The sequence below is a fragment of the Aspergillus bombycis genome, assembly GCF_001792695.1.
Source record: "Aspergillus bombycis strain NRRL26010 chromosome Unknown contig00050, whole genome shotgun sequence".
NCBI classification, from domain to species: Eukaryota; Fungi; Ascomycota; class Eurotiomycetes; order Eurotiales; family Aspergillaceae; genus Aspergillus; species Aspergillus bombycis.
Window position 1 is genome coordinate 121,317 of NW_019170052.1, and position 16,493 is coordinate 137,809.

The 16,493-nt window shown below is 47.2% G+C and overlaps 2 protein-coding genes across 2 annotated transcripts; both read right to left on the reverse strand.

The window, feature by feature from the left end:
• Window positions 1–8,787: 8,787 nt before the first annotated feature.
• Window positions 8,788–10,116, reverse strand: ABOM_006190 (60S ribosomal protein uL4; the record flags this gene model as incomplete). The annotated part of the gene is made up of 4 exons (XM_022533319.1): window positions 8,788–9,550; window positions 9,613–9,763; window positions 9,845–9,939; window positions 10,007–10,116. 4 exons carry the CDS (start codon window positions 10,114–10,116, stop codon window positions 8,788–8,790), a joined length of 1,119 nt encoding a protein of 372 aa, XP_022388501.1.
• Window positions 10,117–11,359: 1,243 nt separating this feature from the next.
• ABOM_006191 (lytic polysaccharide monooxygenase AA11 family protein) lies at window positions 11,360–12,607 on the reverse strand (the record flags this gene model as incomplete). The annotated part of the gene is made up of 1 exon (XM_022533320.1): window positions 11,360–12,607. The coding sequence occupies one exon, from the start codon at window positions 12,605–12,607 to the stop codon at window positions 11,360–11,362; it is 1,248 nt and encodes a 415-aa protein (XP_022388507.1).
• Window positions 12,608–16,493: the final 3,886 nt, after the last annotated feature.

A 16,493-nucleotide genomic window follows, 5' to 3' on the forward strand; every position in this document is an offset into this window, starting at 1 on the left:
AAAGCAACAACGAAGTGGGTTGCTCTTCTTTGTCCTTTTTTCTCTCTCTCTCCTCGTTGTTGCTCCCTTTTTTTTATTTTCTTTTTATTTTGGAATTTTTGTTGTACCAAAAGCCCTCTTCCGGCGTCGACAGCAGCCCACCGTGAACCCTTGGGAATCCATACGCACCTTAACCGTTCAGAGGAAGGCTGAGAAAATCACACTGCCACTGGAGGGAAAGGAATGGACCCTGGCAGTGATAGCGTCTTCGCGGCAAATCCAAAGAGCAATGCGAGAGGTGATTTGCTACTCAGGGCCGAGGGATATCGGGAGCCAAGTGTTCTGACGTTGAAGTATCTGCACTCGTACACAAAAAAAAACAGCCTCCCCTGTAAGACGTGTACTAAATGGAGGGGCGGTGCTAATGAAGGAGAAAGAGAGAGTGACAGGCAATTCCCAAAATAATCGAAATTCAAAAGATCAAAAGATCGGTCGAGAATAATAGAAAGAAAAAGAAAAAGAAAACCAAAACGTCGACGACCCCAAAATCGAACGGGAATGTAAGTAAGAACGTGAGAAAGAAGGAAATCACCCGATGGGAAAAGGAAAGAAGTATAAAATAGATTGAAAATAAAAAGAAAAGAAAGGGAAAGGGAAAAAAATTCCAGTCCAGCAAAATGCAAAGAATATTAAAATAATTTCCAATGGGAAAAAAAAATAAATGATAACACCTTTTTTTTTCCAACGAAGTCAACTAATAGTAGTTCTCTTCAAATTAGACAGATCCATCAAATAAATTCCTTCGGATGATCATGGGGAAAAAAAAGGGTTCAGTTTTAGTTCGATTTTCTCCTCGGGTTCTGTCAATCCACACGCACTATCTTAGCATTAACGGTCGACGCCCAGACTTCCCTATCATTGACGGGTCCCTTTCTTTATATATGGCCAAATCGAGATAAGTATGGAATGTACCTCTAGCTACGACTAACCTTCCAACAAAGACGATCTCTAATCCACACCTCTACCCTTTTCATGACTTGCATACAAAGCGTTATTCAGGGATTTTCCTCATCCTGAAACGAACCTGCACGCCACAATGCCATACATGTCTATTTCTAGAAAGCTTCGAAGGATTTTTTTTCTCTTTCTTTCTTTCTTTCTTTCTTTTCTTTTCCTTCTTCCTTTTTTACTTCCCGGATGATCAGCAGGGGCACCAGTGTCACGGTCAAATTCGACTGCAGGAGTCCCTGCCAAGAGTAAGGGAAAGACAAGAATCGTCATCGTTTTCTTCATAGACCGACTTCTTCGTCAGAAGTGTCATGGGTCATGCAACGATTTGATAGTAGTCTCCGTGGGATGCTCCATCAGAACCGAATTGAGCTCCCTTTCCAACTCTGTCTACCTGTTAGCGGTTAAAGGGAAAAAGAAAAGCAAAATTACCTCGGTGGATTAGTATTTGTTTTATATTTTTTTTTTCTTAATTAACTAAAGTTTCTTTAACGGACGACCCGCAGGATAGAACCTATTTCGTACAAAAGTATGGTAGAGACTAAAAGATGGAGGGGAAAAGAGAATAGAACCGTTTCCCAGATCCCGTGTATCTCACAGGACCCAAAAAGAATACAAGCTAGGGGATCAAGAAACTGGAGACCCGGACCAGACTATGGGTGACTGGTGAGACGTGGGCATGGCTCTCTGCCGCTATGGAGGGAGAATCTTCGGAACGGCAGTTGAAAATAACCTTGTTTTCAATGTTTCAATCAATGCACGATGGGAAAGGGACAAATTGTGGGTTTTGGTCCCGTCCGCCTACCAAACAACTCCTTTCATTTCCAGTTCTTGTCTGGTCGACAGGCAACTTCCCGTTTTTGATTAATTTGGATGTCTGTGTGCGAGGATCCAAAGCTCCCTGTTAGGCGACATATCATGTGGGACTACTTCACCTGCGTATATTAAATTTTGGCCCTAGCCGTATATTATACTGCAGTATTATGATTTGTTTTCCTTTCTCCGGACCATCACTCCATGATATGATATTAATCTCAAATAGAGTAACTAGTAAAATGGCAAGTACAACCTAGAATCAGTCAGGAACCTTCGGCCCACGACTCGGAAAAATTCTTATACTTAACTTATCGGGGGCCACATGCCCACCGGCAAGTCGCGCCGATCCATTCTATATAAAGAAAAGTGAGAGAGAGGGAAAAAAAAAAAAAAAAAGGGAGCAAAGGAAAATCAAAACCAAATCTCGTGTTCGGACACCTCCGCTTAGCCCTCGAAACCTCAAGGAAAGGGAAGATCCTCCCACGGGACGGTCTCAGTCCCAGCCTCAATTAGTCTCAGAGGGTACACGTAAGTCACAGGCTCGGGAAGGTACAGCAGAAGCAGCGATAGCTTCAGGAGCTCAAACCATCGATCGTTCCATTGGACTGTTATTCGCGGGGGTCTTCGCACCAAGTGGGCTTGAGTGAAATCCGACAACCGGGCCCGAAGGAATTCTCATTATCATTTCCATTAGGAAAGGAAAGAGGAGCATGTGTCTCGGCTCGGCTTAGACTACCAGCAACAGTACTACGTGCCCCGTCTGCTATACTGTTTTAAGTCCGGAGGGGATCCTCTTTGGAATCCAACGGCTCTTCTCCGGCAGACAGCCCGTATCGTCAATAACGGCGTAATTGCAACTTGTCTCACATCATGACGATCCGATCTGCACTCCGTCAAGGCTGTCGCGATTTTCTACGTAGTTTCTCCTTCCTTTTTCCGACCAATCTTGGATCCTTGGTTGGACTAGTATGGTAAGGCTATTAGCCAGATCGCCATTACCACAGGCTATCATTTTCCTGATTACTGATCCGGGAAACTCAAAGAAAAACAGAGCTGTTCGTCGATCAAGGCCGACTGTATCTGCTACAAGCATTTCTAGTCCCCATGTCCCACGGTTAAAGCGATTATTCTCCGTCAATTTACTGGCTTTCGGCGGGCATGCTGGGTCAGCCCCTACGAGAGGAACGTACAGATAGGGCTGTTACCCTAAGTCCTGCAATGCTACCCTAGTGCTAACGTTGAACTAAAAAAGAAAAAGTCTATTACTAGGGAATGCATCATACGATTTCACAACCGATAACGCTTGCCGAGGCCAAAGATCCCAGATGGGTGCAAAACAAAAGGTAAAATAAGAAAAGCGTCGTTATAGCAAACAAGGCAGACACTTATTGGCACATTGAGCCTCGGGAGTTGACGAAAGTAGGGTTGATCCAGAGGGAAATATTTTCCCGAACAAATACCGAAAAAAAGGTTGAACTGACGGGTAGCCCTGAAAGGAGCCAATCCTGAAGCAATAAGATAGTATTAACAAGATCAGGCGATCCACTTCCAGAAAGAAATACAAAACAATAGTTGATGCTAGTTGGTCAGGCGATAAAGACCCTTGATCGAGGGAGGATGTATCTAGTTGCCTAGTACGCAGTAGCACTGAAGCAGACCGACGACGCTCTCGAGTCACGGCACTAACGCCTTCCAAAGCCGTGACTTTTCGGGATGGACGCAGCAGAGAGCCCACATTCTTCTCTGGTTGTTTTCCGATAGGGTCAATCTGCACCGACCGGTCTGAGACATCCATGGCATTGGGATGCTAAATATTGGAACTTAATGACTGGGGTGCCGGCAGAGAGAGGACCAGCAAGAGCCAAATCAGAAAAACCCATGCTAATATAGCAGGATTTTTTATTAATAATGGCCATTATAGTCCAGTATGGCCAATCCTTGCACAGCCATCCCCCTGGTCCGACCAATCAATCTATTTAACATCTCCCTAGCGACCCGGATCATCCTCCCAGATACTCTTTTGACGCGGACAAACGACGATCCCGACGGCGATTCGAGCTTCTGACGTAGACGTCAGAGATGAAATAGAGATGAAGGGCCATGCCGAAAGTTACACCTAGATAGATCTTGACAACTCGGCATATCCGATTCGCAAACGGGAATTTTCCAAGCGCATGTGCACCCATGGTTGCAAGCTTCTAACGGTGACACCAAAGTTCAATATGTGGAGCATCGGCTGCAAGCCCAGTCGGTTGAAACTCAAGTAACAGAAATTAGCCTAAGGCAGCAGCAGACAAGTCAGATACTCCGTACACAGTACAATCAACGCAGTGGTATGGAATCTGTACCGGTGGAGATATTTGATAATCAAACAAAATGATGATGGTGATAATAATAATAATAATAATAGTAATAATAGATAAACAGGAAAGCCCTACGAAGCCCCTGCATGTCTAATAGTTGCCATTGGATGCCTGTAGGCAAGTGTCCTATGTCCTATCGTATGAGTTTTAGGTACTAGTATCTACCTAGTTTATGGAGACAAGATGGGATACAACATCAGTCGGACAAGCGAGAAAAAAAAAGGAGGGGTTAGAGGGGGAAAGGAACAGAGACCAGGGTAATAGTAGTAAAGTAAAGTACAGGTCTGTACATACATAGTATGTATGTACGTACGATGTAATCATGGATGGCTGGAATGCCCTCTATGTTCACCTCGGCTATCAGGGAGCGCGCGTGGGACGATGGGAAACGTAAGTGACAGCAGATGGTTAAGAACTACTGTAGTCTAGGCAAAAGGTTAGCTAACCTGAACCCTGAATTCGCTCCGGAACGGACTAGCGTTCAATCCACTTGACGACTAATAACTACATTCGGTAAAGCTTGGGGGGCGCCGGGCGGGTTCAAAGTTAATCGTAGGAACTTATGTATGTGGTCGCGGTTCGTCCGGTACTATTTAAAGGCTAACCGAAAACAATCCAAAAATAAAGCAACAAGAAAACCCAAATCTCTTCAAAAACAAGACTAAAAGACAATCAATCAGAATTTTTGGGACGTAATTAACTCCTGAGCCAGTTTTTTTATTGTCTTATTTGTATTATGCTTGGTTTTTATTCTCTTTCATTTCGAAAGTCAACCATGTTCCATGGAACCGTTATTTGTCTGTTGAGTAAGCAAGCAAGGAATTACGATTCCGCACCTCCGCCCTGTGTGCATATTCTATGGGGTCTTTTCTTTTTTCCTTTTTCTTTTTTTTTTTTTACCTCCCGTGCGGACGATCATATCTGCAAGGACGGAGACCTATCTGTACCGATGCTCCGTCTCTACCTAAAGTTCTTGCACGGACTTTTCAGGGTTACGACCTACGTGGTAAATAGTCACTGGTACAAGAACCGACTAGGAAATATTTTTGAGAAACCAGGGCTCGTGACTTTCATATGATACTGAGCCTTTTTTTTCCCTCTTTTTTGTTTTTACTCAAGGGAAATAAAGAAAAAAGTGGATCAGCCACGTTCGCATTGCTGATCTCTTCTGACCATACGGAGAATCTGTCTTGGCATTAGTATATGAAGTCCGTGAGCTTTGGGCGGCTAACAATTAGTATTGACTTTCTGAATGCCGTAATGCCGTTTGGTTGAATTGCCGATTTCCTTGCAAAGATTAAGATTTAAATAAAATTGAAAATCTCTCAAGTAATGGAATCTATGAGAATATACTAAGAGTAAATGGGTACTAGTAAACTATCTAGACTGCTTTAGGGCAGGTCGACGCACATGCAAATAACCCGGTATCTGATCCTACCAGATTACCGAATAATGGGAAAATAAAATAGATAAATAACGACACCATGATATTAATAAAAAACCACCAAGGATCAAAAATAACCACGATGGAACGACGACATAGGAACCTGTTCACCGAGTATAATATCTTACGCAATTATTAAATTAACCCAAGACACCAATTTACCCGGAGCCAAACGGAGTCAGTCTGCAAAAGCACCAGCCTAGTTCCCTCGGCGCGAATGAGGGTCCCATTACATATTAACCTGATGTTTGCCCCGATGGACGCTCCGAATCCTTCCAGGATGGTCGTTGTAGGCGAGCATGGATATATATCAACCTTTTAGCCCACCCGCACTTAAGGTTCCAAGTACATATACTGATCTGTCGTCGATGCAACGCCGCGGCAGCTAACGAGCCCCTTATCCATAAGATTACGTATAGCGTGCTGTGTTCAACTCACTCCAGGACAGGTGGCTGGTATGGGAGCCAAAATGTCCCTACCTCGGCGATCTTCTCCTTCTACCAGACATTCAGCGCAAGAGACAGTGTGAGCGAATTGCGACAAATTGCGCCGATATTCGTCTATGTGGGGACTACCGATGTTTTGATCAGTGAGATACTGTCAAAATGTCCATCCAATATCCAAATGCCTCTATCGAAATATAGTTTTCTTATGTTCATCTCTATGGCCGGCAGTATCCAATCGGAGCTTTCCTGGGAACAATTAAACTAATGTATACGAGCTTGCTGTTGTTTCAACTTAAGTCAATTTGGGCTATGAGAGGCGAGAGGTCTGGTCTGGTAGTGGGAAACCGGTGGGATGGGCTAATGGAACGCTCAGCCTCCTTCTTTTTGTCCCCTAAAGCTTTAACAACCTTCGAGCCTATCACCATGCTCTCTCATATACCCACCACTGTATACAGTCAGCCATGGGCCAAAGGCGGGTTCCATTCGATAGTTCACGTAGCGTGTTATTCGAAGAAATCCCTCGGCTGTTCCCCCTCGCAGATTGGTTTGATTTATCGGAAAATAGAAAACCACTTCTACCTACAAGAGCGATAAGCTATTCACGCTGAAGACTTGGCTCCCAAGACGACTATGTTATGGCGGTACAATACCCGCCAATGCCATGTCAAGAAGTTGAACACGTCTGTGTGAAAATAGCGTATCCACAGTAGGCCCACCGAGTTTTCACCTCACGTACTCCGGAGTACGAGTAGCTGTATCTCTAGGATACCCACCAGGTGATGATTCTTCCCGAGTAGATAAGGTTCTTCAGCATAAAATTGAGACCATGAAGTCTCGGGATATCATATATAACAATAGCATGAATATTTCTCAAGTTCAACGATTATAAAAACGCTCTCGCCCCGAGATTGTACTCTGTCCTCCACAAACACCGGAATAATAACGCTATAAAATCCCTTCCAGCAAGCAAGACACTACGGCGGATGTCCTATACACAGTATCGAGCTTGTAGGTGATCTGGAGAGTATACAACCTGTCAATATACCCCCACAAAACATGCAATAGGTAAATCCACAAAAAAAAAAAAAAAACACAAGTACTTACCACCCTACATTCGACCGAGGACCCCCGAGAAATGACCCCTCAACTGGTTCTATGCAATTGCCCCATCGTTCGACTATTCCAAATACCCGCCTCAGTAGCTACCTCGTCTACCACCCTATCTCCGTCTACCTCTAATGCATCAACTGACGACCTTAATGAGCAACTGTATGCTTAGAAGGTTTCTTATCTACCGTCCTGATATCCGGAATAGGTATCAAATGCCGGGTGCCGAGTCTTTAGTCTATAGCTAGTCTGCCCATCATTACGTACTAGCTGCAGGAAATTCCTGTAGAGCCGTAGAGACATTGCTTGGGTCTACATATGGCGGTTGCTCGATCTTACGATGATATACACTGGATATAGCCATGGGTTCTAGGCCTTGAATTATCCGACCTGATAGATCTTTATAACACCCATCCCGATTCTTGGGACAGTCTCGCTTTTATTTGTCATTTCCCCCGCGCGGAAGAGATATATGGATACCTAACATACTCGAATTGCAGAATGCAGGATTGGGTCCCGAGATCGACAGTTTTCTGGCCATTCAGTCTCTGGGATCAATCAAGCCATTGCTTGCTTGTGTCGATCGAGGGCTTGGGAGCGATCAGTCACTGGTCTCTTCTCCTACTTAGTAGCTCCTCTCCCTTCCTATCCCCTTCCCTTTCTAGCTCATTTAACACCGTGGGCCCCCCTCAACGACAGCTTCAAACAGAACGAAATTGCAGAAAATCAAAGGAACACTCTAATATACATCTACTAACATATATCCCAAACCCAGAAAGCAATACTCTGACATTGGTCCCAAGTAAATCAGCCACCAAAAGATTATTTCTCTATCAATCTCATGGAGAAAGAAAGGACTATCATCTAGACATTAGCAGGGCCAGAGGTTCTTGGTTTAGCTAACCTCGGTGGTACTTTCCACTATCGTTTTACGAGTCTCTGTGCCGGGATGCATGAGAGTGTATCTTTGTTATATGGGCAATCGGGATATTATATTTCATTCCCTCTGGTAAGGAACAGGAGAGCGATGGATGAATGATTTCTGAGTTATACGAGGTATCTTGCTGAGTAGCGAGCGCTATTGATGTCTTGTGGGACATTCAGGAGCGATATGGAATCAGGGAGATGAGAGAGGTTGGCATCAATGGTTTGTCCAGTGGGTGGTGTATCTTTGAGCTGTTGCTATAATATATAAAGGGGCCGGGGGTAGATACAGTGTTGGCGTGGTATCTACCTGGTACTTGACTGGAGGCACTGGTTCAGGGTTGGTCAAGCATTGGGTATAAGATATTCAACAGGATAATTGTTGAAGTATGATGTGGATTGTAGGATATGTGTGGTGAGGTGCATGATGAGTGTTTGCTCTTCGTGGGTCATGCTGACTGACAGAGATGGTAAAGTATCATGATTCATCTCATGCAGTCGCTCGAGGTGTCGCATGCTAGCGTGCGTCGTGGATTTACAAAGGAAAGCAAGTCTACTTCAGTCAAAGAGCACTACATTGGCACAGTGTATTCATACATTATCGTAAAAAGTATTCATGGGTATTGCAAATCCATATTCATTTGCTGTGCTACCTTTTAACCGAAGTAAATCATATCAAACACAAAACCGAATCACCCTTTTAGTTCTCGTGAAGAGTAGTGAGGAACTCCTTGGAAGGACCAGCAGGCTTCTCACCCTCAACAGCCTTCTGGCCGAGCTTCTCCTTAGAGAAAGCAGCAGCGTAGGGGTTAAGACGGAGCATAACCTGCTTGTTGCGGAGAGGGTTCTTCTTCTGAACGTTGGCGCGCTTGGTGCGAGCCTCACCCTTGGGAGCACGGAGGACGGACTGGATTTCAGAAGAGTTGATGAGACGGGCCAGGTCAGCGTTGGCGACAACGTTCTGGGGGAGGACGTAGTCCTTCTTGAGGGTGGCAGGGGCGGAGCCAGAGCCGAAGACCTGGTCGAGGGCCTCGAAAGCGGAGGAGGTCCAGACAACGAAGCGACCGAGGTGACCACCAGGGGCGAGCTGGAGGAGGTTGAGGGCGAAGACGGGGGAGGTCTCAACACCGGGGATGTTGCGGAAAGCACGGACGAGCTCCTTGCCATCAACCTCGGGGTTGTAGACAACGAGAGGACCGCGGCGCTGGCGGAAGCGACGGTTCCTGAGCTTACCCTTACCGGCACGCATCTTACGGGACTTGGAGACCTTGACGAGCTCGTCACCGGCACCGAGAGCCTTCAGAAGGGTGACAGCAGCCTTGGTCTTAGTGAGAGCAGCGTTCTCGAAGGTCTTGGACTCAACGACGAGGGGAACCTCGGCAACGTTGGCAACACGGTGACCGCGGGCGAAGAGGAGGGCAGGGACGGAAGAAGCAGCAAGAGCAGAAGCAGTAGCGAAACGCCTATCATCATGTTAATATCATGTACAATCCCAATGCCAAAATTTCAACGTTGAATGCCATACTTCTGGTTCTGGTTGAGCTTCTGGTGCCACTTGCGCCAGACCTTGGTAGGAGCGAACATACGACCAGAGCGACACTGGTTACCGAAGGCAGCCTGACCAGCACGGTGGGTACCACCACCAGAGACACGAGGGATACGAGCGACAGCACGACCTGATCGAAAAATTCTGTTCAGCGGCCCAATTCCCTGACTTTGCAATTCTGCCTCCAGATTCGCAATCCAATTTCACATACCGGTACCCCAGGACTCAGCAGAAGTCTGTTCACCAGCCTTCTCGCTCACGGCATAAGGCTGTCTCTTGTTCTTGGCCATGCCGGTGTGAACCTGCCTATAATGAAGTCGTCAGCCATCCTCCGGTCCCCCTCGAAATCGCGCCGCAAATTCATCGAACATACTGGACAACATCAAGACGGATGGGCGCGTTGAAAACGGCGGGCAGGGGGGCAGTGGCCCCGCTGGGCTTGCCTTCAGCCGTGGCGATAGTGACGGTAGGACGAGACGCCATTGTTGTCGACGGTGAGGTGGTCGTTGTCGTCGTTCGAGGTTGAAGATCGAGTATCCTCCCAATGGGCTGAGGAAATTTTCGCTTAGTCCCCCGGCACGGGTGGTGGGCTCCAGAGAAACCCTAAACCCTGGTTACCGCTTTTGGGCAGGTCGCTTCTTGACTTGGCCGACACCTCAGGTTGACTGCCACGTTGAACCTCCTACACCGCATGATGAGTGCTGTACATAGCGTACCTGGCTATGTTGGCAGTACTGAATGATTTCAGGCTAGTTTGTTTCGTTTCTACCCCAAACAAAATTGTATTATTGGAACATTTTCTGGAATTATCGCACTGTCATGTTCGCTGCCATATCAAGTTGAACATGGATGTTGTTGTTTACCGCCAAGACTGACTAATCACTTATGCTAAGTTATACATCAGACAACTCTGGTAATAGTAGTAGTGTACAAGAGTACAGTACATCAACCTTCAAGTGAAGTAACACGCTATCTGAACACAAGAGTCCTCAGCAAGATGATACATCCATGAGATCCCGTTGAGGATGCTTGATGTGTGCTACTAAAGCAAGTCCAACAATTCTATTTCTAACAGCCCATCACATATTCAGGTACTGTTGGAATATATTTGAGATACTCTGGTGTATCCACGGGGGATATGAGCTCATTCAGTTATGGCCAAGGTTGCCTTCAACTCAAGCGTGATGCGTACATACCATTGCATTTTCTTTAAAATAGATACTATATGGACAATGCCATGCAATACCTAAGATCGTTGGACTACTCAATCTGAGAGTGTCTTGCTATACACTAGCTTCTAAGGTAAATGCTTACGTCTGGAAAAGCTCCATGATCGGAACATCCAAAACACCATGCGATACCAGTTGCATCGCTCTCGTTAGGATACATGAAATAGCTAAGGTGGCATTCTACGAACTGATAGTAGTTCAAGTTCATGGATACTACAGACATCGGTGTTACAAAGGCGCAAAGGCACTAGGTCTCGGGTTCAAATTACCAGTACGTCAAACTAATCTTGTGCAGAGTGAATATGATGTTCAAAGCTTTCTATTCAATGAAGGTCTTGAGTTCTAACCTTCCTTTCATTTACCCTGAAAGTAAATACAATCGAAGAAGAAAATCCATCCTAGAAAGGATCCCCACTAGCGTCCACGCCGCTGCAAGGAAAACGAAGAGAATTCAAAAAGGAATCCCGATAACCGGACCGGCGGATATCAGACTTTCTTTATGCGTGGTTGTGGTAGTTGCGCTTCCTGTGACGCATCTCGTGGAGCATGCGGGGCTTGAGGTTGGTAGCCTTAATCTTGAGGTTCATGCCCTGGCCAGCGGTACATTCAGTACCAGCAGCCATCTGCTGTGTCAGGGTCCACTGTCCGTTGGCACAGCGCTGGAAGGAAGAGCCACCAATGCAGTTCCAGGCACCCTCCGAGCTGCAAGATCCGGTCAGAGCACCAGAGCTAGAGGAAGAGCTGGAATCAGAGCCGGAGCTGGAATCAGAGCCGGAGCTGGAGCCACCCGACGGGGCGCTAGTCTGGGTTGGCTGGGCGGGCGCGTCAGTAGGGACAAAGACACCAGGAGCAGAGGACTGGGATGGCTTGGGGACCAAAGTCGAGGAAGCCACTGGCGCAGGAGGCGCAGGGGCAGAGGTAGCACCGGAGGAGCTGCCGGCCGAAGAGGAGGAGCTGCCAGAGGAGCTTCCAGAAGAGCTGCCAGAGGAGTCACTAGAACCGGCGGTGTTACCATCTGCACCGAAGGTAGGGGTGCCAGTGCAGGCTTGGCTGCCCTCAGCGGCAAGGTTGTTCTTATTACCAGCGTACTCAACAGTGGCACCAGGATTGGGGAAACGAATATCGACGCCCTCCTTGGTGATACAGCCGTTGACATTGGCGACGAACATGGGGGGGAAGTTAGCAGAGCGCTTCTCAACGGTCTTCTCCTTGGGAACTTCGTCACGCTTGGAAGAACCACCGGTGACGGTAAGAGGGGCACAGTTCATGTACATCTCACGGTTTCCGACACGGTTGAACCAAGTCCAGGCGAGGGTGTATTTGCCAGGCTCAATACCTTCAGGGATGCTGTAGGTGAACTTGGAAGCTCCGGTAGAATCGGGGCCACCAGAAAGGTTACCATCGACGTTGGCGGGACATCCACCTTCGATCGACTTGATGACAATCCACTTGGAGTCCTTTGTGGGCTCACGGTCGGTGGTCAGACTGACCTGGCAAGATCCGCCGCCGTGCACAGCGCTACCCATGAAAGTCAGAGGCATCGATTGGCCGATGGCGGCAGTGTTCTCCTCGGTGACCTGGTAAGTGTTGGACCTCAGCTTGCAAGGGAAATCACTGCCGTCCGCCGCGAGTGGAGAGTTGTTGAGAGTGTCCTTGCCGTAAGGAATGGGACTCGACATCACCATGTGGGCGTCAACGGCGGCGGCGCCGAGTAGAGCGGCGGTAACGAAAGCCTTGCTGAACATTTTGATGGTTTGAAGGAACGTCGGTGCTATTGATCTGACTGTTCGACAGCTGAAAGAATGGCTGGAGATTCTGATCGTACCGGACGAATCAGAACCGCGGGACAAGACCTTGAATGTGGTCGTGCGAAAAGAGTCTAGAAGGTGATCAAGTTAGCTGATACTATCGCTAAGCACGGAGGTGACGAGCCGTTATATAGAGCTGATCCTTCACGAGTTGACCAACACAAGATAGAGCAACACGGTGAAGTTCCACAAATCCACAACGGTCTCGAATAACGCACGTAGGAAATGCTTTAGTGCAAATAGGTCATACCTTTGGGGAGCAGGACTGGGTAACAATGCCTGCTTTGTTCAAGACTGGGGAGAACAATGACTTTCTTATCGAGAGACGATTGTCCGTATAATGAAGACGAGCGAGGGCGCTACTTTTGTCACACGTAGTACAATGGCGTTTTGTCCAAAAAAGGAATGTCTGGTAACTGCCACAGGCAAGAGACCAAGAATCAAAAAAAGGAATGAAGAAAGTGAACAGGAACTAGCCCGTAGAACCGTCGAACAGATGAACTGTAAAAGGATTGAATCGCACCAGCGTGGTAGGAGAAAGAAGAAGACGAGGCACGGTGGTGTAGGGAGGGGGGAATATATAGTTTTTAGACGCTTCGACCAGGCATCGTCACCGGTGGTCGTGCGAATTGCCGTGGAGGGTTTAGGAGAGGTGGGGTGACAAGCGTTGGATCACAAACTTTGAACATGCCAAACGCGAGCTTCTGTCGAAGGGTTCTGAACAAATGTGAAACATTGAGTGAGTGGGACCTTCATTGATCCATCGCTGCGGAAAGATGCAACAGAGTTCACCAGAGAGAGAAAAAAAAAGGTTGAGCATCCATGCGCGCTTGAGTGGCTTGCTGGGGCTGCAACGCCCTGCAGCCACTGAGGGTCCGTGGATGCAGCCCTTTCGGGATACTCACTAGGTCCGTCCTAGTCGTAGGGGGAGGACTGGAGACAGAGTATCTGTATTGTATGTAACTATGGAGAAAATGTAATAAATGTAACCCATATATTGTTGATGAGATTGACCATACAGATGCTACCGTGAGCTACGACATCCAATGCAGCGTCGTGGACTGCCAGTCATGAGGGATCAAGCAAGGCGCCCAGCCATGAAATTCCTTTTAGTCCTGCATTAGTGTTGACGGCCGCACCCAACAGGAAAGTCGCCCCTGGAGGCGGGGAGGGGCTTTGGTGTCACACCATCCGCCCGAGTGCTCGGTTCCTGGCCAGCTACCGCCTAAGATTGGTCGCGGCATGGAGACTCGGTTGGCGCCTTGGATGGCAATACTAGTAGTACTACTTGAGTATGGGGCCGCCCTCAGCGGATCTACCGCCAATCAATAGGCATTGCCATAATCATGGGGAGGCTTAACAAACCCATCCAAATTTCATGGCGTGGAAATCACAGCCGCTGCGTTATCCTCTTCTCTCGGAATAAAATTGCTGAGTTACATCGCCGCTGAACAACCTCATCTCATTCCCTAATAATATTACTAAGAGTGCCCCCAGAACAATCTACTTCGACATACTATCAGATAGTGGAATAAGATTAGATCCCCATTCAACCTTCGTGTTGAAATGAACTCATTACTGAACCCAGACCCTAGTGGCGTGGCAGTGGGAACAATAGTACAGCACACATACGTGGATGCCCTTATTGTCCACCACGCCACATTACGTCGAAGTACAGAGCGCGCGGGATCCCACACTGTAATCCGACTCCGTTGATCATCGAGCCGACCGACGGGGAGAAAAAAAAATAAAACTTTCTTAGACAAAGACTGAAAGACACGGAGTTGACCGCCAAACGTGGGGCAAACGGAATAAGACCTGATGTCTGATAGACGCCGAACAGTGACCAGTCAGGGAAGCTGAACGGTTCTGACTCGTAGACTACGATACGAGAATGTCTCCATTTCCACACCTCAAGTAGGTCGGCGGTATGTATAAAATCTGGTTGTTAATGGTGACTAGGAAATGGGGACCCCCGTCGGACTCCATCCATACTGCAGGCTACGCCGTTCAACCAAGAAACAGGCTGCAAGTCAAAATTCTCCGCTGCTATTTTTCGTTTCCCTTTTGTCTTCTGTGTGCTTATTGCGCTGCTTAGCGCTCTACGCACATGCATGTGGCAAAAAAAAAGTTGTGTTATACTTAGGAACCAGGCAAGGACTTGCTGAGGCAACAGAGACATGAGCTGCGTGTACAAACATAGTACCTTTGTCTTAAATAGGCAGAATCTCCGCCTTACTAAGTCACCTTCGAAATAGGAATTCAATCGGTGCGGTTGGGACTCAAGGAGCTTCGAAGTTTAAACCAACACTATTGTTCTTAGCAGCTTGAGACGAAATATCCAGCCTCCTCCTCTCTCCTAAGGTTGGGTTCTCGTCAATCCATGGTTCAGGGTCCAGATCTCCAGTTCCGTACCATTACGATGCCGAGTTTGGGACAATTACGTCTTGTGGAGTAACCTCGACCAATTCCTGAGTATCATAATTTTTTTTTGATATACTCATCGTCAGTGTCAAAGTGATATGTAATAGGTTATGTATAATGGTCCCTGATATATTAGATTCCAGGGTATAAATCTCCTTGTTCTTGGTCCCGTACCCACTTTCTTAATGTCGCTTAGAAGTTTCCTTTCCGGAGGGGAAGACCAAATGAGATCTTCCCGTCGATACGTGTTTCAGATAAATTTGTGGCCTCGGGTAGAAGTATGATTTGCCGAATGTTCGTTTATGGCTCTCCAATAAGGTATTGCGATATTAAGGTAGTATTGGGTACAATCGGTATTTGTCTCTTCTTTTCTTTTCGCCCTTCTTCTCCCAAGGCATCCGGGCTGGTCCGACGATGCTCCCCCATGAGATTGTACGGCCTCGTCTCCAATCTCAAACAATCTAGTAATTCGATCCCTTTCGTGTGGACCGAATGCGGCCGTTTGTACGACTCATAATACACTACTAACTCGATCTTATCTCTGGCGCATGTACATACCAACTTGGTTTAGAGACCCCCGTTCCAAGTTCACGGGGGGTCGACCGTTTTTCAGGCACACACCAGAGTAACCAATGAGGGACTACTGCAGTTTCCCCGGTCGTGCAATTGGTTCTGCAGCCGCCGTGCGACCAACACCTCTTGCATTTGCCTCCACCACATGGAATTCATGAAGAACAAACCCTCCAGGAACCGGGCGGCTACAGTAGTCACCGCTACCAATAGTCCAGAAACACATCCAAGTTGCATACCAAGCTTTGATGCAGACATTAGCTCACAGGATCATCCGAATTACCCAACGATGGGCCGATGCCTCCATCCATTATGTAAACCAGCTAAAACATATCGCGATCTGAAACAGATATCTCATATCGGTCCCTCCACCCGAGTGTTCTCCTGCCCTGGCCGGGCTCTCGCCGAGACAGTTCTAGTAGTGGGAACCTGGAAGGTTACACTTGGCTCTGACCTTCTAGAATGTAGCGGTGGACCAGTTAATTTCCTTCCTGAATCCTTTATATTAGCTTTTTTATCCACTACTCTCTAATGTAGTATTGGACGGTTCGACGTCATGCTATGTGTGTGTCACTGTATTGTTTCGGAGTGTGGAGTTCAGTTGTCAATCTTTGGATTTGACGTGCTGGATAGTGAGTTTGACTGTTTGAGAAAATCAAGGCTGTGAGGACTTGATCAGCTTATCATTGACTATTATCTTCGCGCCGTGGAGGCTGAAAGGTTTGGAATAGCAAGTCATTGATGATGGATGAAGCCCTTTGGTCTTCGTTCAGTTACAGCCTTTCGGGTATCTTTGTTCTATGGTACGATCTATTGGGCCGGGGCTCAG